Source organism: Neolamprologus brichardi, chromosome 6, assembly GCF_056152115.1.
Source record: "Neolamprologus brichardi isolate AB-2024 chromosome 6, ASM5615211v1, whole genome shotgun sequence".
Lineage (NCBI taxonomy): Eukaryota > Metazoa > Chordata > Actinopteri > Cichliformes > Cichlidae > Neolamprologus > Neolamprologus brichardi.
The window spans coordinates 22,450,395-22,470,000 of NC_142109.1; the positions used below are offsets into that span (position 1 = coordinate 22,450,395).

At 38.1% G+C, this 19,606-nt stretch overlaps 1 protein-coding gene across 2 annotated transcripts in view; it reads left to right on the plus strand.

The window, feature by feature from the left end:
• Nucleotides 1–596: 596 nt before the first annotated feature.
• The window catches only part of stx8 (syntaxin 8), a 42,715-nt gene continuing 23,705 nt past the window's right edge, over nucleotides 597–19,606 (plus strand). For both annotated transcript variants that reach the window (XM_006787465.3, XM_087841857.1), the window contains exons 1-6: nucleotides 597–702; nucleotides 1,989–2,088; nucleotides 2,185–2,279; nucleotides 2,479–2,589; nucleotides 6,168–6,301; nucleotides 7,100–7,192. In XM_006787465.3, the coding sequence (XP_006787528.1) occupies nucleotides 686–702; nucleotides 1,989–2,088; nucleotides 2,185–2,279; nucleotides 2,479–2,589; nucleotides 6,168–6,301; nucleotides 7,100–7,192 (550 nt within the window). In that variant the 5' untranslated portion in view covers nucleotides 597–685. The remainder of the gene's footprint in view (nucleotides 703–1,988; nucleotides 2,089–2,184; nucleotides 2,280–2,478; nucleotides 2,590–6,167; nucleotides 6,302–7,099; nucleotides 7,193–19,606) is intronic.

Consider the following 19,606-nt stretch of genomic DNA (forward strand, 5'->3'; position numbering starts at 1 on the left):
GTTGTATCTGGCCTGATAGATTATAAACAAAAACATTTATCCTTGGTTGTTCTAATGAATAAAAGAACTACTACATTTATGATACGTTGGATAAGACATTGCTGTCAAGGAAGCTATGATTAACTGAGAACTCTGCTAGAACAAAAGTGAATCAATCAGCATTTGCAAGGAAAAAACAGAGATTGAACAGGGAAACACTGGAAAGAGGAATAGGCACTTAGTCAAAGGAGAGAGAGGCTGATGATAAACATAATGTTGTTTTGACTAGGCTGAGGCAGCTTAATCTAAAAGTCATAGGCACACATCCAGATTTTTTTTTTTAATTTGGAAAATTGAGATCACATCTTATAATTATATTAAATTATATTTTACTGTAGGTCATCCATGTCTAAGGCTTTCCCATGAGTCTTTATTTCTGCTTGAAGTGGTTTTTTCGTTTGAAATTCCCAAATAGTTAGCCCTGAAATTTCTACACTTTAACTGACCTGTGAGTCAAAAATTAACAGCAAATCCTAACCCACAGAGGGCAGCATTATGCTATCACAATGCGCACTCTGTAGAAGTCCTGGGAAATATGTCCCTGTCGCTTACCGTAGTGACGTCTCGTCAAAACAAGAAGCAGGCTGCTGGTGATTACAGCCGGATAGTTGGTTCAAACTTGAGTTAATAGCTGACTTTTATCATAATGTCTCAGGACGCCTGGTAAGTCATTGTCTTGAATGCAAAAGTAAAATGACTCAGACGTATTTTTAAGGAGAACAAATATTATTTCTACGCATTGTAACTACTTTGAATATAGCTAGCGAAAGTGCTAGCTACGAAGATTAGCCAAATAAAATAACATGCATTTTTGTTTCGTGATTAAAAAGTAATCGCTTCGTGTGTCGGGAAGTAGCTTGATGGTTTTAGATTCGGATTAGAAAACAATTTGTTGTCGTTGTCGTCAGGTCTACTTATAACAGCAAATCAAATAGCGTCAGAGAATGGGGAAAAGGAATGCTAAAAATGTCACATGATAAAACCAAAGCTTGTGCTGCGTTTCTGACGCTTTATAAGCTACAGTAATATTAAATAATAATATTTAATAACAATGATTCTGATAGCCATTTAGCTCATGCTTTTCGACTAAGGCAATACGTCATCCAAAGTCTTCACTTGATCCATTGTTCAATAGATTAATTTTTAGTTTGCACAGTTTTATGCTTTAATCGTTATTTTCATGATTATTGTGGGTTTTCAAAATATACATTTTAAGTTTAGAAATATTTTATTTATTTATTTTTCATTTGCTACAACCCACACACAAAAAAGGTTCAAACAAGAAGTTGCCCGAAACTAAAATACAGTGCATCTGTTTAGTGATCTGAAACCTGAGTGTGACAAATATGCAAAAAAATTTATAAAAATAAAAATCAGGAAAGGGGCAAACACTTTTTCATCAAAGACATTATGACTTTCACAACAGTGTTGATATTAAGGAAGCATAATCAAGATATATAAAGAAAATTCCACATCCTCTTGTGTCAATTCAAAAGTAGAAGTATTTATCATTGATGGAAAGGTCCCCATCTCCTGAGTATCTGTTATATGCATATGCAGTTCTTCCATTTGTGTAAAAAGTAACATCTTTTTAGTCCAGTGTGGGGGAAAAAAATTCTGTGCAATATTGACGCAGGGACCCAAAAAGATTTGCGAATGACTTCTCAGCCAAGCAACACTTGTTACACTGTGAGGATGTTGATGGAAAGTTTAAATTCAGTTTGGTTTTGGAGTAATACAACCATGACACAAAGCATCATCTTTTTTATCTTTTATATTAAACACACCAAGTTTACTTGTAATGAAAAATACTATAAAAATTAAATATATGAAAATATAATCCATGATTATATTAAAATGCTTAGTTTTAATCTTAGTTTTACTACTTCATCTTTGGCTACTTGATGATGTTGCAGTTCAAGTTTTTAATTCTCATTTTTCATTTGCAGGTTGCAAAATTACGATGCCACTTGCCGCTTGGCACAGGAAATAGCTGAAAACATCCATGAACGGAACAGACAACAGAGAACGGGGGGAAACCCTGCAAAGGTAGCCTCTTACCTCATAATTACAATAGTATTGCCTTCACATTCCTATTGTTTTGTTGATTGTTCTTAGTAGTGAGCTTATCCTCTGTCTTTTCAGATAAACATGACGCTACGGGCTTCACTTCAGAAGCTGAAACAAAATATCGCTCAGCTCAAGGAGGGTTTGTTGCGGGCATCCTCGTCTCGCCGCATGTATCCTTCAGTTTGGAACTGTGAAGAGCCTGCTATGCTTACATTGGCAGAGATGTTCCAATAGGGGGCATTAGAGTGTTTAGAAAATGACCTCAATAATGCAACACGCTTAAGTTTTAGAAACATAAATTGTCCCTGCTCATCAAAAGTGGTTAAAGCATTGCGAATGTTTTGTGTGACCTTATCATGGCCTCATCAGAATGCAGTCTGAAGCTGACAGGAGGCAGAATCTCATTGATGACCTGCTAACCAGAGAGAAGCAGCTAAATGCAACTTTCAAGGGCGATATTACAGAGTCTGAACCCTCCAGGTAACATTAGGCATGTTAAGTTATTATAAACGGGATAAAGTGTTAAGAAAATGAATAGTGCAAAAATCACTAATCACATATTGTCCCGCTTTCAAAGATCTCATTTTATCTCAACATATTTTGATCACAGTAGTGCTTGACGTAGTACTTTATTTACTTCTCCGCCCACTTTGGAATATTTGTTCACCGATAATTTCTGTCACTTCTTGGTCAGTGTCAGAAGAAGCAAACCAAGCATCACTGATTGATGAACATCCTGCTCAGATCACGCTGCCTTTTGTAACTTGTCCTCTTTGAGAATTTTTTTTAGTACAATTTCCACCTCTGGTTGCCCAATTACAAATAATGAATCCTCATTCTCTTGTCTGTGTTCTTGACCTGAGAGGTCATAGACTCTGGTCTCTGCTTTGATGATATGCCACCGGTCACTAACTTTCAGCGAGTCTTTGTACATCCTGTATGACCTCCCCTGGTGCTGTCACTCGGAGGAAAGTCTGTGTGCCTACCATTTTGACAGGGTGCTTAAGTTCATAGCTAATTCTTTTTCGTTAATGGATTTGCTTGCTTTGCACTGTTGATTACACATTTGTCACGCACTCATGCGCAAATGATGGAAACAGAAAGAGCAAGTTTATTACTAGCAATTGACATAGTGTACTCTATACTGTATACTTACACAGCGTATTCTGCTAGTTAAAGAAAGAGCCGGATACCGCCACTGTATATGGATGTCATGGATTCCATATTATAAATCATCAATGATATTTTGGCCATTGCTATTTAGCAAGCTACATCTGTATGGCGCCATTGCACAAAGCTGTCACATATACCTGTGAGGTGCTGTCTTTAGGAGTCTCCACAGAGATCATCTGCCTCCATCTCACTCTATTACTTTCATTCTCTTCTGTCTCACCAACTGTTTGCATGTCCTCCTTCAGCATCTGTGAACCTCCTCTTAGGCCTTCCTCTCTTACCCCTGCCTGGCAGCTCCATCTTCAACATCCTTTGTCCAGTATATCCAATATCACTTTTCTTCACACGTCCAAACCATTCTCTTACCTTCGTCCTCTTGCTTTCCTTCTCTCTCACTGTCTCCTAATATGCCCCTCCCCTTACTCTTCCTAGGAAATGCGCTAATAATATACAAAAATTACATTCACCAAAATTTGAATACAAACTTATTGTATGGGCTATACAATACAACATTTCATATTATTTGGCAGATAATTGTAATAATAGTTCTGCAAAAAGCACAGGCACAGTTCACGGGTAAGAACTCAGTGACAAAAATGATCTGAGACGAGGCCAAGTGGCTGCAGCTGCCCGTGTTGGCATATCTGTCTGTTAAGGAAGCTACCAAAAAAAGTTAATTCACTGTATAGATATTGTGAAGGGGAAAATGGGATGCAGCGATGAAAATGATTTGTACCAGGCTTTAAGTATACGTATTTCATTGCTGAAGTCGGGGCCCCCTAACATGGGAGTCTCAGGGGATTGCCTCATTTTGTGACACTGCCTCGTCTTGTGGTTTTAAGGAACCACTGTTTTACACCATTGTAGGTTGACAGTGCTGTGAGGCAGACATGATAAGTAGCAAATCTTTAGGTAGAGTCATCATTTTGTGTAAGATTTTAATTGGTGTGGGCCAGGTGATATTTACTTTAACAGGAAGAGATGATGTTATGTTGTTAACTTTCCCTGGCTTCTCATGGCTGTTTTTTAGTTGCATCCCTGTGGATGCTCAACATTCCTGGTACAGCACGCTTTATTGTGGTGGTATTTAATTTAATTAATTTTTTTGACAAGTAGCTAAAATACCAAAATACGAGAACAAAGTTTCTCAGTTTCATTAGCTCAATAGACTTTAGAGAACCCGTGTGCTGATGCCTTGATGGGACTGCCTTTCTCTGATATCTTTCACAAGCTTTGGTTTTGTGATTGATCTGCTTAGTGGTGCTTTGCACTGGCTTTCATCTTTTTACAGACCACACACCCAATTACATAAAAGGCTCTGAAAATAAAAAAAAAACTCAAATGAGATTTGCTAGTAAATTAGCTCGGCAAACTGTAATCATGTGGTCATATGGCTTTTGGTTTGCTCAATGAGACCTAAATTTAATGGTGATATGTGGTGGGTAATTTGGATTTGTGGGTAGGATCCATTCCCACTGTGTGGTCTCTGAGGACAGAATGTGGGAAGGAGTAGATTTGGACATGCCTGGATAATCTAAGCTGAGTTTTTTAAAACTCTTTTTTTGTGAGAACTTTGGATAGAAAAAAAGTAGAACAACATTGCCAAAGGGACACTTTAATCCATCCCCAAAACAATATATTCCAAGCATCTCCATTTCAGACTAAGAAGGCGGCTATTTTGAAGCCTGAGTTAACCCTGCTGGCCCATGGATCCATCTTCCCACTGTTATGCCTGAACCTTTCCCTTGTATTTTATTGCAGTGGAAATAGTTGGAAGTAGTTAAATCTCACCTGTCTAAGTCACTCAGTCATTAATGGGATGTTCGGGCTTCTGCAGTGGCAGTCTGTGTTTTGTGGGTACCAAGAGATCCACTTGACTGATTCTGGCGCTCCCTGCTGACTTGTTAATTGGATTTTCACACAAAACACTTGCATGGAGGAAGTGGAAGCCTGGCACATAGTCTCAGAGTAATCAAACCTGTTGGAGAGATTAGACTAAATGCCTTGTCTCACCCTCTTTTCAGATTGTATCAGCCTCTGCCTGCCTGCATTGTGAATAGCCTTAATAGCACTTTAGTGGCTACTTCAGAGGTGACTTGAAGCAGTCAGCAGACTGTGAATGGGGGTATGTTAAAAGTAGTGTTCTGTGTTAGTTGTGCAAAAAAAGAAAGCTGTTTTCATCTGGTTTTGAACGGTTGATAAAACAGCAAATACTTAAAATTAAGTGCAGTCAAATTATCAGTTTCTGTCTTGATTTCTGGTAAAGCTGTATGTGGTTCAGGTCCTTTATGTTGGGTTTGACCAACAGACAGCGCTGAAGAGACGCAATTAAAACCAGCCTCACTCACAGACCCTGAACCCATCACAGCATGACAGTCAAAACTGGTGGGGGTCGGAAACACAGCTTTAAGCTATTAGGAGGAGAATAGGTTTCAAACCACACAGGGTTGTTTAGCGCAGCACATTAAAGTGTAAAGAGCTTTCTTATATGTCACGTTGTCAGAGCAAAACCTCTGCAGTCCATAGTTCTGTGACAGATTAACATGCACTGTTTACATACTGCAAGAGCCGAGGTATTTTCAATCATTAAAAGACAAGTAAATAACCAGTGTTTTTCTGTGATCTGTGGGGGTGTCATAGATCCTAGAAAAAGCATAGAATTGATAGATTTTTTCTGGTATAGGTAATTGCTGTAATAGTACAGATGTGCATTTTACTTTCATAGTTTAACTGCTGCTTGTGCTTTGTTTGGAAAGTATCAGTAATTTAATTTCCAAAGCAAATTTTTAGTTTTCATTATGGACCTCTTTTTTTTTTCTATTTATGTTTGTTTTATTTTGAAAGAATGCTGGGAAACTAAGAATTGTTATGATTATATGTCACAGGTCCACATTGATGGCCGGAGGAGCAGGAGCCAGTGGAGGCACTTCAGCCAACCCTTGGCTGATCAACGAATCGGATGAGACCAAGGGGCTGACCTTTGGAGAGATTAAACAGCAGCAACAACGAGTCATTGAGGGTAACTACATGACTGTTCAAGAACAATTAAAATTATAGTAAATTTCATATATATAATAAATAAATAGATGACGAGTAAGTCCCAGGCACTACCATATGTGTATTAAACCTGTGCTGACCGAACAAAGCATATAACTGCATCATCATAATTCACACCATGAAGGAATATCGTAAACTCACCACCGTTTTTTTTCCCCTGTCTCTTGGCTCTGACATGACTTGAACACCCAGACATTAGTTCACCTGATTCCATATGACACTTCATTGCAATGTCTCCATTACGGCTCTGGTTATTGTCATTTTGGGAACAGAGATTCCTGTTAAGACAATGAAACCAAACCATATGGAGGTTTTGTGTCCCACGTGGGATTTCTGGTGTAGTTGGGTAATGGCAAGCCCATGAACTTGTGGTTAAAAAAAATTCCTGTGGTAAAGAGTGTGTCAAACTTAGAAACCTGCAGAGGCCAAATCTCTTCTTCTCTTCTCTTCTCTTCTCTTCTCTTCTCTTCTCTTCTCTTCTCTTCTCTTCTCTTCTCTTCTCTTCTCTTCTCTTCTCTTCTCTTCTCTTCTCTTCTCTTCTCGTCTACGAGCAGCCTGTCATTCCAGTTTCACAAATATTTACGACATATCTATGTCACCACTACTACATTTGTCTTTTTTTGTGTATCATTCATCACATTCATTTCATTTTGCCTTGTTTTGTAGTCATGGTAAATTACAATACATAAAATCAGTTGATTCATTTTTCGTCTCATGGTCAAGCTTGTAACAGTCTTTGTTTTCTTTCCTCTCATCTCAGCTCAGGATGCAGGCTTGGATGCACTAGCAGCTGTCATCAGCCGACAGAAGATAATGGGCCAGGAGATTGGCAATGAACTGGATGAACAGAATGGTAAGGTTTTATGTGCGTGTGTGTGTCTGTACATATTCATCAAATTCCAGACACATTACACAACACAGTGTGAAAGCAGTCAGCCATACCTCTCTTCTGCAGTGGAACTACTTGCCTCATAGACATTAATATTCTCCCACACCACCACATAACTAACAGTGCCCAGCACACACCTACTATTATCAGAGCACCTGGCATCACATTTAGGTCTGCCCCAATGTCCTTTGTCATATATCTTAAAGAGAAATGTAACCCCTGTGCTAAGGCAGCTTAAATAAATAAAAAAAACAGATCTGCTCAGAACTAATGGTACTTTTGAGTTATTCCTGGCAAAATATCACTCCTCAATCCATAAATAGCTTCCATCACAGGCAGATGTGCTGTACAGAATTGAGCGCATTGCTCCAGACTTTTTCTTTTTTTTTCACTTAGATGGGTTGTACTTGAGACGCAAGATTTAAAGATGAACATCTGTCAACTGGTAAACAATTATTTTAATGCATTGCTCCCTGAACACTAGAGTGGATAATAGGCAACCTCCTGAGGGTGTTGCCTTACCGAGAGGAAGTACATCCATATCTTATCACTTTTTGTAAAAAGAAAATGTAACCGTGAGTGCTATCTCTTAATGTTTGCACTGACAGAAAGCACAGATGCATTAATCTGTCAGTTCCTCTAGTGAAAATCAGGGGGTAAAAGTGAGAGTTAATATAAGAGGAAAGTAGATATTTTAACACACAGCAATAATAAGGGAGTGGTGAGGTTGAATGACGTTATGCCTAGGATTTTGTCACAGACACTTGAGTATAAGTGGGTAAACTTCAAACTGAAGGTTTCTCTCTCCGTGGTTAGCCAGCTTATCTTTAAAACACGTAACATCAAAGTATCAGCAATTAGCAGTGACTGTAAACACTGGTGTTGTGTATTTGCAGAGATCCGTAGGTGATAAAGCCTAAATCTTATATTAGGTATTGTTGACATTATAAAACAAATTTTCGTAGTGTGATGCCAAGTTAAAGTAAAAAGAATGAATTTTTTTTTTCTTTTCGTTGACTGTCTGATTAACCTTATAGGACCTGCTCGTCTGGTGGTTTTGTTTTGTTTTTTTTTCCTTTTCCTAGTACAGTTATGTGTTTCTGCTTTGATGACCAGCTTCCAGTTGGGAGTAGAAGGCGTTGTACTATCCTGTAATATCCTGTCTGAGCAGTTGTGCCCAAACAAGTCTAGAGGTTGTATAACCGAATGATCTCGGTATGAAAACGTCCAACATTTCCTTCTGCTGTGAGGAAATGACAGATGTTTAACTGATGATGGTCGACAATGATCAGTGAAGGGAATAGAAAGAAAGGAAATGTGGATGACTTTTGTCTGCTTTCCTGTTGTCACACTGAATCAGAGACAGAGTATTGCTCCAATTATCCAACTAGTGTGTTTATTGTGCCTTGAAAAGTTTTTTTTTCCCCAGCTTGTTGCAAAGTTTTGTTATTAAATATGAACCTGATTGGACAATGGGGGAGTTGAAACTTAAAATTTATTTTTCTTGTTTTATTTTAGCACTGGAAACAAAAACTTGTTTTTAGGCCTCATGTGAATCTTGAAAATAGATTTTCTGGTAGTTGAACTCTTCATTGCTGTAAAGGCCGAAAAATGTGACACCTGTGGGTAATGGACTCCATGTGTTGTAACCTGAACCAAATCTGAAGTAAATATGTAGAAACCTTCACTTTTTACTACTTTTTTTTTTTCTCCTCTCAAGACTGCTAATCAATATATTAGGTAGTAATCTCACTGTATGTGTTGGTTATGGAAGCAGTTTGTGGTGCGTGAAGGAAACTGGCATCTGGGGACATGCGGGATGCTGTTAAAGTGTATAAACATCATCTGATGGAGCGGTCTGAGTTTCTTACAGTTTCCTTGTTCTCAGTCCACATTTTACAGCCAGGCCTAAAGTTCTTTTAACTCGTTTACACCAGGTTATGATTTACAGCGCCTGCTCTTCCACTATTTCTTTTTTTTTTTTTTTTTTTAACCTTCCTATGTTGCTTCCCATGATTGTTCTTTTTCTGCCCTTTCAGTTGCATCTCACTCACTGTTGACAGCAGACTGTTATTTCATAACCTTTTAAAAAATGTTTCCCCTTACTCTCTTCCATTTTGTTGTCTTTTTTGTTCGTCTCTTGTCAGTAATATATGTACCCCTTAGACTGGGGGTGTGAAAACGAAAAAAGGATTAATATGTTCTATATTTTTATGTAATTTTTTAATTGCAAAAACACTTTCAATTTACCTAGTGACAATTTCTCTAGAACCGATTTAGGAAAATGATACAACGGTGACTAAACCTGAAACTACTCTATCCTAGCAACACAACTATAGATCTTTTGAGTACTTGCATTAAATGTAGCTATATTCTTAAATAAGATATTATATTATAATTTCTCCTGCTTAGATACAAACTGTATTTGTATATAAGCATAAAAACTTTAATTATTTGATGCTCTTTGCCATCAAAAATGAAAAATACAGAAATCTATTTTCTCTGTACAAAGGATGATTTCTCAAGGCAGTTTTCTTACTTGCATTTAACATAAAAATTGACAACATAAAAAGTCAGAAGAATGTTTTCTGAGAGGTAGAGGAAATGGATTTAAGTTTTAAAGTAGGAGAATGTCAAGACTTCTACTTGATCTTGACAGTTGGCGTGTAACCTCGGCGTCCAACTGTCTTTCCGTCTTGTGGGGTTCCTCTTCCCCCTGATCACTGTACTGTAGCAGTGTTTCCCTATAAATAGATTAAGCTCTTTGTAGTTTGGCTCGTCAAGTCTAGCTCATGACCAAAGTGCAGTGGAGGTTGCAGTCATTTCCTTTTGGGGAAGCGATTCTGGGTGAGGTCAGCAATGAAGTTGACCCTTTTCAGAGGTTTTAAGATGAACCCAAAGCCCTCAACCCTTCAGTTTGACTGAATCAAAAAGAACTGAAATGTAGAAATGAGCAAGCAGACCATTTATCTCACTTTGCGTTGAGCAAAAGACTAAAATGAGCAAACTGCACATTTTCCAACTTTTCTTTCCAATTGCAGTAAAATAAGAAATTCAGTCCTTGTTGTTTATGTGGTACAATTAGTTAAATGACACGTCATCATCAGTTTTTTCTTTTAATGTTTCTTATGTAATGTTGCCAAAGATTATTATGTTCTCATTTCCACAATAAATGTTGCCGAAAATAGTCCGACACCAACTAAAACAGCTCGCGTCAGCTGTAGTTTTCCTCACTACCAAGAAAGATCAACATTAATTTTGCTTTATTGGTGTTGATATTTCTCATATTGCGGCCTGGAGCGGTGACATCAGTCCATGTCAATGTCTTTTACTTATGAGTGACAGACAGTGGCAAGCTCACTAAATTAGCTTCTTTTGAAAAGGGTGGCCAAAGTTTGAGGCTGTCTCATTTGTTAGATTTTAAATTGCACATTTGAATTGGATTTGACTGGTAGTGAAATACTGCAGAAGTAAAATATGCCATGTATGGTAAAGGCATGTTCTTTCAAATCTTATATGTAATTAAAAACCAGGAAATGTAAACGCAGAGAGTGAAAGTTTTCTGCTTAGTTTTGGTCAGGAATTTTGTATTTAGCCTATGTTATTCTAATAAATGACTCATTTGATTTTTGCTGTGAGATTGTCAAACATACCAACACTGGCACTGAAACCTGCCATAAGTGTTGCCATAATATGGAATTGGTCTACTATCAGTCTGCGATCGGCAAGTTACATTTGCTACTTTTTACATTTACCAACTACTATTGGTTCTTTTTGATATCATTATTGATATTTAATGGCCGCTGCAATGGGTCAGTTTGTGTAACCTTTTGATGCATGTCGCCACCCAGACTGAAGTGTGCTAATTGCCAAGTGTCCACTAATCTTTTAGCTGTTTTTTTTAAAAACAGATCACAGTAGACGTAATTTTGAGCTGATTATTAAATCACTGATTTGATTCTGCTCTAGCAGAGCGTTTAAAGGGCCAATATGTGGAGGAATAATGACTTCAAATAAACAGTAGATGGAGAGGAGAGAGGCACTCACTGCTGCACAGTGACATCAGCAGCTACCCCAGAGAACGCAGACCTCTTGGTTGCTCCTACTTTTAGAAACAGCTCAGTGAGCAAATAAACTATACTAATGATGGCACTGGCAGAAAGTCTGTGTGGTTAGAGCTGTTGATTGATTTATTGTTTGTTTGATTCACTTGGTTTGAAAACGAGGCTGGTACTAGTGAGTAGTGTTTTCCAGACGAAATGGAAACGCGTAGAGTTAGCGATGTCCAGAAGAGTGTTGTCATCAAAGGAATGTCAAGCTTGCAATGAGCCGAAAAAGAGCATCATCTTATGTGACCACCAGATTGGCTGACTGGTGTGTGACTGTGAATTATTGAGAGCTACAGAGGATGAAGGGAAAATGTTCCACACTCTCATAATTTCATTTCTCATAAGAAAATGACAACTTTAAGGACATCGTGAAGGGCTTTAAAGTGGGTTTTTAAACTTAATAGACGTACGTCTGATGGGAAAACAAAAGCCAGCCAAATGAAGATGCTCTGTCCAGCCTGACTTTTGGGCCATCAGAAATATGCCATAATCAATCACGAGTCCCTGTGTTCTTATTTCTCTATTTATCCATGTTGGTATCCATCTTTGTCTAAGGCCTTTTTGGTGTCTTATTGATAAAGTTGTGAAGGAGAGGGGGCTGACAGTGGCATGTGGGTCACCAATAGTGAATGATGAATAATCTAGTTTGGAACAGTAAAGAAATTAACATTTTGAGACACTAATGGAAAAACGTCTAAAGACATTCCATCAATCATGCTTTCTTTGTCCCCCCTCAGTGGACTAAGACCCTTTCTCTTATTTAGAAAAGCTTTCTTGACTGTTTTTGTGATTACACTGGCTTTTTTGTGTAGAATTTCTCGATGTTCCAGCAGTTCCGCCATAAACAGTGATTGATCTCAATGTGATAGTCATTGATAGTCCTGTTCACTCTGTGGTGGGTTGCATGAAAAAATCCATACATTAAAAGGTTGAATGTTTCCTTATGTGCTTTTCTGACACGGTGGCTCAGTGCCAGTAGGTTACTTTCTATCACACATACTTCTTCTTTGAAGCAATCCCTAACTGCAAAGTTTTCATATCTTTTACTGTTTATTAACATTGATTTCTTTTTGACCAGCTTGTTGCTTGAATAAAGCATTTTAAAATTTTTAAGTACAGCAAAATATTGATGCTGGGAATTAACAAGATTTCCATGGCAATCAAGGGTATGAAAAACTTAGGTGTTTATAAGGAGATTTGACTCTCCAAAACAACCAAAAAAAGGAATAGAATAAAATAATAATAACGTGTAGGTTTTCACCCGTCTTTTTTTTTTTCCCCCAATGTGTTTTTTGCATTACAAGCAGCAGTCTTTGTTCACCATCTTGACTTTGATTTATCTCGATCCATCTGGAGCAAATGTGTGCTGGTGATAGATGTTTGCAAGAAAGGCCCCACATTAAAAAGCCAGTGGCAGGATTGCTCTTACTCCAGAAAGAAAAATGGTTTGTCAAAGTGGTAAAAGAGAGTCATGGTGGAGACACCCGGAAAAACATTTGTGCTTGCTTTAGCCATCTCACCTGCCACTGTTAAGACGGTTAGCCATTGCTCAGCAAATACTGAAATCACATCAAAAGGTTTCACAGCAAAACAAAAACTTTTGTGAGCATACAACTTCTGTACCACATTGTGACAATTTTATGCATTAGTTATTTTTTTAAGCGATTTTTTTTCCCAGCCATCACAAACAACAGGAAACACATTTGTATAAGCGTTTTACATGTTCTTTATTATTTAACAGCACCAATAATGTCAAAAGTCCAACATCAATGGAAAAACAAAGTGTGAAATTGAAAGTGGTATTCTCTAGTGGCCAACTTATGACGAAGCCAGTTTTAAAGCAGTTTGTGCCTTTTTTATGCATCATGGTGACTCATTTTTAGTTTCTCTGTATCATAATGTAAGTGATATTGTAGTACATTAAGAACCACCCAAACCACAGGTCTGTGGATCAAATGATCCTGACGTTGCAGGTTTGTGGGTGCTGATGTTTCTTTTGAAAAAAAATCTAAAATAAAATCTTTTTATGGTCTGTTCAGCTCAAGTATTGCCTCTTTGGCATTGTGACTTTGTTAGTTCCTCTAATAAACTGTGTTGAAGTCAGCTGCCTGTGTTTTAGAAACTGCATACATAATCAGACAAAATCATATTATCAGAATATTCTATGTGTATAAGAAAGAGTAGAAAAACCTATAGTTATAGTACACCTCTGCTTTATTAAAGAAGCTTCTGTCTCACCGAAAATGAATGGCTATGGAAAAATAAGAGTATCTGTATATCTGTAATGGATAGAATCTGCCTGCTGAGATATTAGCATACGGCTAGTTATTCTTACTTCCAGCTTTGTAGTAACTTTATCATGTTAACTGGGCAGACAGATTGATTCGACTCCTGTGGGGACCTAATTTTGTTCTAGGCTTATTGTTTTGCTTTCTAGCTTTCATGTACATGCATGTTTAAAAGTGCTTAGATGCACATTTAACAGACATGCTGTGCATGTGGACACGCACTCAAAGAAGCCCAGTATGATGCAGTAGTGAGTTGTGGTCTATCATACTTAGCTCATTTTCAGACCCGGATCCCTTCCAGATGTCTACCAACAGGCCTGTATGGAGACTGGGCGAGGTTCCCTTCCACTCCCTAGCTAGTCCATCAATTCTCACAATATACATAGCCACGATACTGGCACTTGTAAGCTTTTTCACAAACTATTAATTGTGCATATTACCAAAAAAGAGTAGACTAATGAGGAAAATGGGGGAAAAAAATCCAGAAGGTATGATTTCAACAACCTTTCCCACCACTGTCTTCTAAGCAGATGAGACATTGTTGGAAACAAACACTCACTGGGCAAGGTGTTCTTTGATGAATTTGGCTTTATTGCCAGTAATCTATCTTTGTGTGCTTTAGAGTGCCTTATTCTACACCTCCTTACTGCCATTTGTTATTATAGATTACACATATTTTACATATAGTATTCCTGTAACCTTTAAAATAACGGCTTTTAGACTAAGCCATGACTCATGAGTCATCATGACTCATGATAGATAGATAGAGAGATAGATAGATAATATAATATACAGCAATTGCTAATTTTTATGAGACTTATTGGAGCTTTTTTTTTTTTCTTTTCCCACACTCCCAGTATGACACACAACTGTCCAGACATTAATTCACTCATTCAGCTCAGAATGATGACGGATACAGCCTCAACCCATTGCTGCCTTTTTGAATTAGAAGAACTTAATTGAATTAGAAGATTGCCATGGGAGGGAGTCGTGCTTTTCAAAATCTATTTGTGTACCACATAAACACCTTAAATAATGCTTTATTCAGCTATTCTTACTTTACCTCTTGGTGTTACTGTCTACAGTATTAATATACATTTGAATTTTATTTTATGGTAAACCTTATTTATTAGTAATCTTAGTTTAAAAATGTTCTATGCAAAACAAGGAGGAGCTGTGAAGTATATATTTAAAATGAAATTTGACAGTGCACTGATGTTTATATTTATTATTTGGGGGCAATCACATTACCTTTATAGCTGTTGGTGGTATTCAAGGATGGGGACCTTTGCAATTTACAGCTGCCAGTTCCTTTGGCTCTGACCAAAGGGTTCCCTGCCATTTAATGGTACCTTAGACGGACTCCGACATGGTCTGGCAGGTTCCTTTTGGCTAACGCAAGTGACAACGGGAACAAATCTCCTCCTCTGTTTATATAATTGCTAACCACTCTGGTTTGGAGGCTGCATTCAAAGGGCCGACTAGCAGAAAGCTGCCTTGCGCTTTCCTCAGCCTCAAGGAAGCATGGGTCATCCCACATAATGAGTGGAAGGACTTACTTTACTAAGTCTGCCTCAACCCACAGCCAGCACGTGGTTCCCATTTAAGCACAGGGGGAACATTGCACCTTCATCTTCTGGGCATTTTTATGTTTTAATGTGTGCGTGTGTGCGCAAGTGCACATATATACATCTGTTCTTTAGCAGCCTGCCCTCACAGTCTGTGCGTGTGTTTGAAAGTGTGAGTGCCTTGTCTAAGTGTGTGATCATTTTGTTTGTGCCGAAGGTGTGGACCACATGTACAGCACATGTTGTCAAGTTGTGATTGGCACATAGGTCGTATTTATATCTGCATGAAGAGCTAAGAGACCACTATCCAGTCAGAGAGCTAGACGTTAATGCAAGACCTCACATGTAAGTTGGCGCAGTCACAGACGGTGCGGTAGAGAGCATGGTGGGCTAATCTTACAAATGTACTGTGCAGCTAGTAAGGTGAAGCGGTTTTATCCCTTCAGTGATTGAGTGGGGACATTTAAGAAGAGCAAGGGATTAAAAATGAGGGTTAGGAAAGAACCAGGAAGGACAGTATGACAGAAAGCAACGATGAGACTGTGCAATATTGAGATGTGAAGAGGAATTACAGTGAAGACAGCCTAATTTAGCTTACTTATTAAGAGGTTGGTTAACATATTTTATTAAAGCTATTGCAAAGAAAGAAATGGACAAAGGAAGAATCACAAGCAAATATAAAAAAATGAAAATGTTAAAATGAAAATAAGAGAAAAAAATAAATAAACAAGCAAGTAACAAGCACAATAGCTCTTCTTTAAATTGAAAATAAACAAAATATCTTTCGGAACATCAATAATAAAGTATTTTACATGAAGTAAAAAATAGTCATAACTGTGAACTATTAAGTGTTCTGAAATCTCACTGCTTGTTTGTACTAAAATATGTGCAAGGTACTGGTAGACATAACATGCCCCGTATTGTTATTACGCTGGTGCGGCATTTGGCAGAATCAAGCTTCAAGTGGGCCTTTAAGTGATGCCTGTCAGCTAACCTTCAGAGTGATACATCACTGTTCCATTATAAATTGCCACAAGTCTTTAATCATCTGTTAAAAAAGTCTTATGATCTGTTATCAGCTTCATCTGTTTCACTCTTGACTTAACCCCAGCCTGTAGTTTTGTCTCCAAGCTTCTATTGTGACACATCTGAGCCAAGCAATACTTTAATGTTGCAGTGTGAATGGACACACACTTTCCATACTAAGGAAGACCAACACACACCAATGTTTCTCCTAGGTGGACAGCTTTGTGGGGGGCATGTTCAGTTTTATTTGCATTTATTGAAAAGTGACTGCAAAATGCAGTGAAGATTATGGCGTTATTTTTGTGCCACTATTCTGAGCGCACGTAAAAAAAATTTGAGCGCACGTAAAAAAAAAGTTTGTAGGTGCAAGTTGGAGACCAAAACAGCCAATCAGATTTTTTTGCATCCAAGTCTGTGATTGGCTGGTTTTGTGGCACAAATATAACGGTGTACAGAAAGAGTTGAGTACGCACGGCCAGAAATGTTGAGAGTGCGAGCAACACATTGCAAGCAAGCGCAAATGCAAAAACTGAGCGAGAGGGGCTGCTGTTGTGTGTGTGTGTGTGTGTGTGTGTGTGTGTGTATGGAGCAATGGAGCAATAGCAAACACTGAAATACATTTTATGCACGCAGCAATGACTTTTGTTCACTCAAATTTAGCTTTTCTTTGCTCAAAATAAATTTCTCCTCAAAATGCAACACTTGCACCTGCAAACTTTTTTAACGTGCGCTCAAATTATTTTTACGTGCGCTCAGAATAGTGGCACAAAAATAACGCCATAGAAGACTTTCACTGTACTGAAATGAAACTACGTGAATTGTTTAAGTAAAGTGAATAAAATAGTTTGGTTTTCTTTATTTATATTTTTGCTCTTTGCTCCATGGCCATGATAGAAACACTGTAATTAGTTCTTCAGCAGTAGACTTGTGTAGCCCACACATGAATCCACTAGTGGGCAGTAGAGGCTGTGGCGGCACAGCAGCTGCAGGACTCAGTAAAACTGTGTGATTCCACCTACAAAGTGTAATTATTTAAACTTGTGTCCTTGTGTTGTGGGGGTGGAACGATCCACGTTTAGGCAAGATGAAGAAGGAGTCATAGGATCTCTCACAGGTTTTGTTAATTTGTTTCAATCCTCTGAGGAGGGTTCTTCTTCTCCTTCAGTGATCAGTACCGCCTCCTTTTGACTCATCATCTGGAGGAACTCTGTAATTATGCGACAGCTGTAGGTGCAGCTGCTTAAATGCTTTCAGCATATACATGTAATACACTGTCATACTTAATAGGATCAGTATGATAATGACACATTTGTTAGTGTGTGTCATTGATTTATATGAGGGTAGAGTCCAGCTACTTGGGCTACAGTCACATGTTTGCCCTAATGTGTTTGTGTCACTGTGTATACATGTGGTTTTCTCACTGTTTAATTGTCTGCGCATCTAGCCGTGTTTTTAAGTGCAGCAAAGCATGTGGTATTGTTGCATCATGTTTTTGTGCCGGTTTCTTTGTACCCTCCATCATTCCTAGCTGCCCACAATTATGTGGGAGGCTGTTGAAATGGGAAGTTATTTCAGCCGCACTGGTGGCCAAACTTTCATTCTGGTTTTCATGAGTAGAGTGCAGTTACCCTAAATCCACCACAAACTTCAGCAGTTCATCTCTTCTGTCAGCCTAGCTTGCCAAATGTCCCTAACTCTGTCAGTTTCAAATTCAAATATATGTTCCTGGCATGACTGTGTTTCAGCGCAATATTTTGGATCGCTTTTTAAAGTTCATAAATATAAATGACATAGAGGGAACAAATAGTTGTGCCATGCTGAGAAAGCTGAGTAAACATATGGAAAACAAATAATACTAAGCTCAATGAAATGTTTTCATAAAAACTTTATTGTTCTGTTTTGAGTCTCTGAAAAGTAATATATCTGTCCATCCCTTCTTTTTTTTTTTTTTGGCATAGTTTTTTTAAAATATTTGTTTAAATGTTCAAACCTGCTCAGCTAAAACAAACACGTTGAAAATGTAACTTATTCAGATTATCATGTTTCTGTTCTAAGTGCTGCAAGTTATTTGCAGTCAATATGATTGAATTTGGTTGGAAGTAAAAACGCGGTTTGACCTTCTTGTCTTATTCCTATAAAAAACACCTATTAGTATTTAAAGGTTTCCGAGAGGCTTCAGAAATGCCGACTTGAACTCAGGAACCTTTTTGAAAGCTGTACAGACCAAGATCCAAAGTAAAGTCCGGATTTGATCCCAGCATCTCTGAGAACTTTCCAGGCTGAAAAACACCTCTGTGATGTTTCATGTTCCATGCCCCACTGATCCCCAGAAGATAAATACCCACTGGCCCCAAACTCTTCTCTGCAGGAAAACATCTGTATTAGGTATGATACAACTCTGTAATGCTCAGTGGTGCCTCTGAGAAGCACTGTAAATTAATTCTGCTTCTCTTTGAGAGACAAATGCTTGTTGGAAGCATGTCACATACAAGAACCTTGTGTCTTTCTCTAGCTGTGTGTCTGATTCTATGATGCTGATAGACCAAAATGTCTATACATGTGTATTTGTGTCAGTGTCTGAGCATGAGAGCATATGTGTCTTTATGCGTCAGAGTGCATTATGTGTGAAACAGGGTCTGGCTTGAAGATCAAAGTCCCTCCATAACTCCTCAGTCAGTCAGCCGGCCAACGTATTGCCGGGAAGCTCCACTCACCACAGGGGATGATGAGTTATTTGACTCAGATTATTTCAATTAAAACACATTTGTTCCGTTATTGGGAAAGCATCTAATCACTTAAAAATGGCAATTGAGAAAGCTCATGCTCAGTTTTATTAGAATGCATGTATAAATGGTTTAGTTCCAGCAACAGTGAAAATGTGTGTGATTTCAGTGTAATTTCATTTTAAAGGAATAATACTTCCTCCCAAGCCTACTTTTTTTTGTTTTTTAACATTCTGACAACTAAAATATAAAATCTTGTAGTTTTTAAAAGTTATATGATTTTGACAAAAACTATCTTGTTACAAATAACAGGAAGCAAATGCAGGATTTGAACATAAGTGTTCACATTCTGTAATTGATGGTTAAAGGATCGGGCTGAAGGCAGAGAGCAGAAATCCAGGGGCAGTGGAGAGAATGGTGGGCAATTGGCACTGCAGCTGCAGTGGTGAAAGACCACAGCAAGCAGAGAGAGCTTTTGGTGGTTTGTGGATGGGCAAGGGAACAACAGAGACACAGTCAGGCTGGACATGATCCTGAAGTGTAAGAGAGAAAGTTTAGTAACAACAAACCCTGTCCATTATGTGTGAAACAGGGTCTGGCTTGAAGACTTACACTAAAATCACTTTTAGTGTAAGTCAGTTTGCATTTTCTTACCACTGCGGTC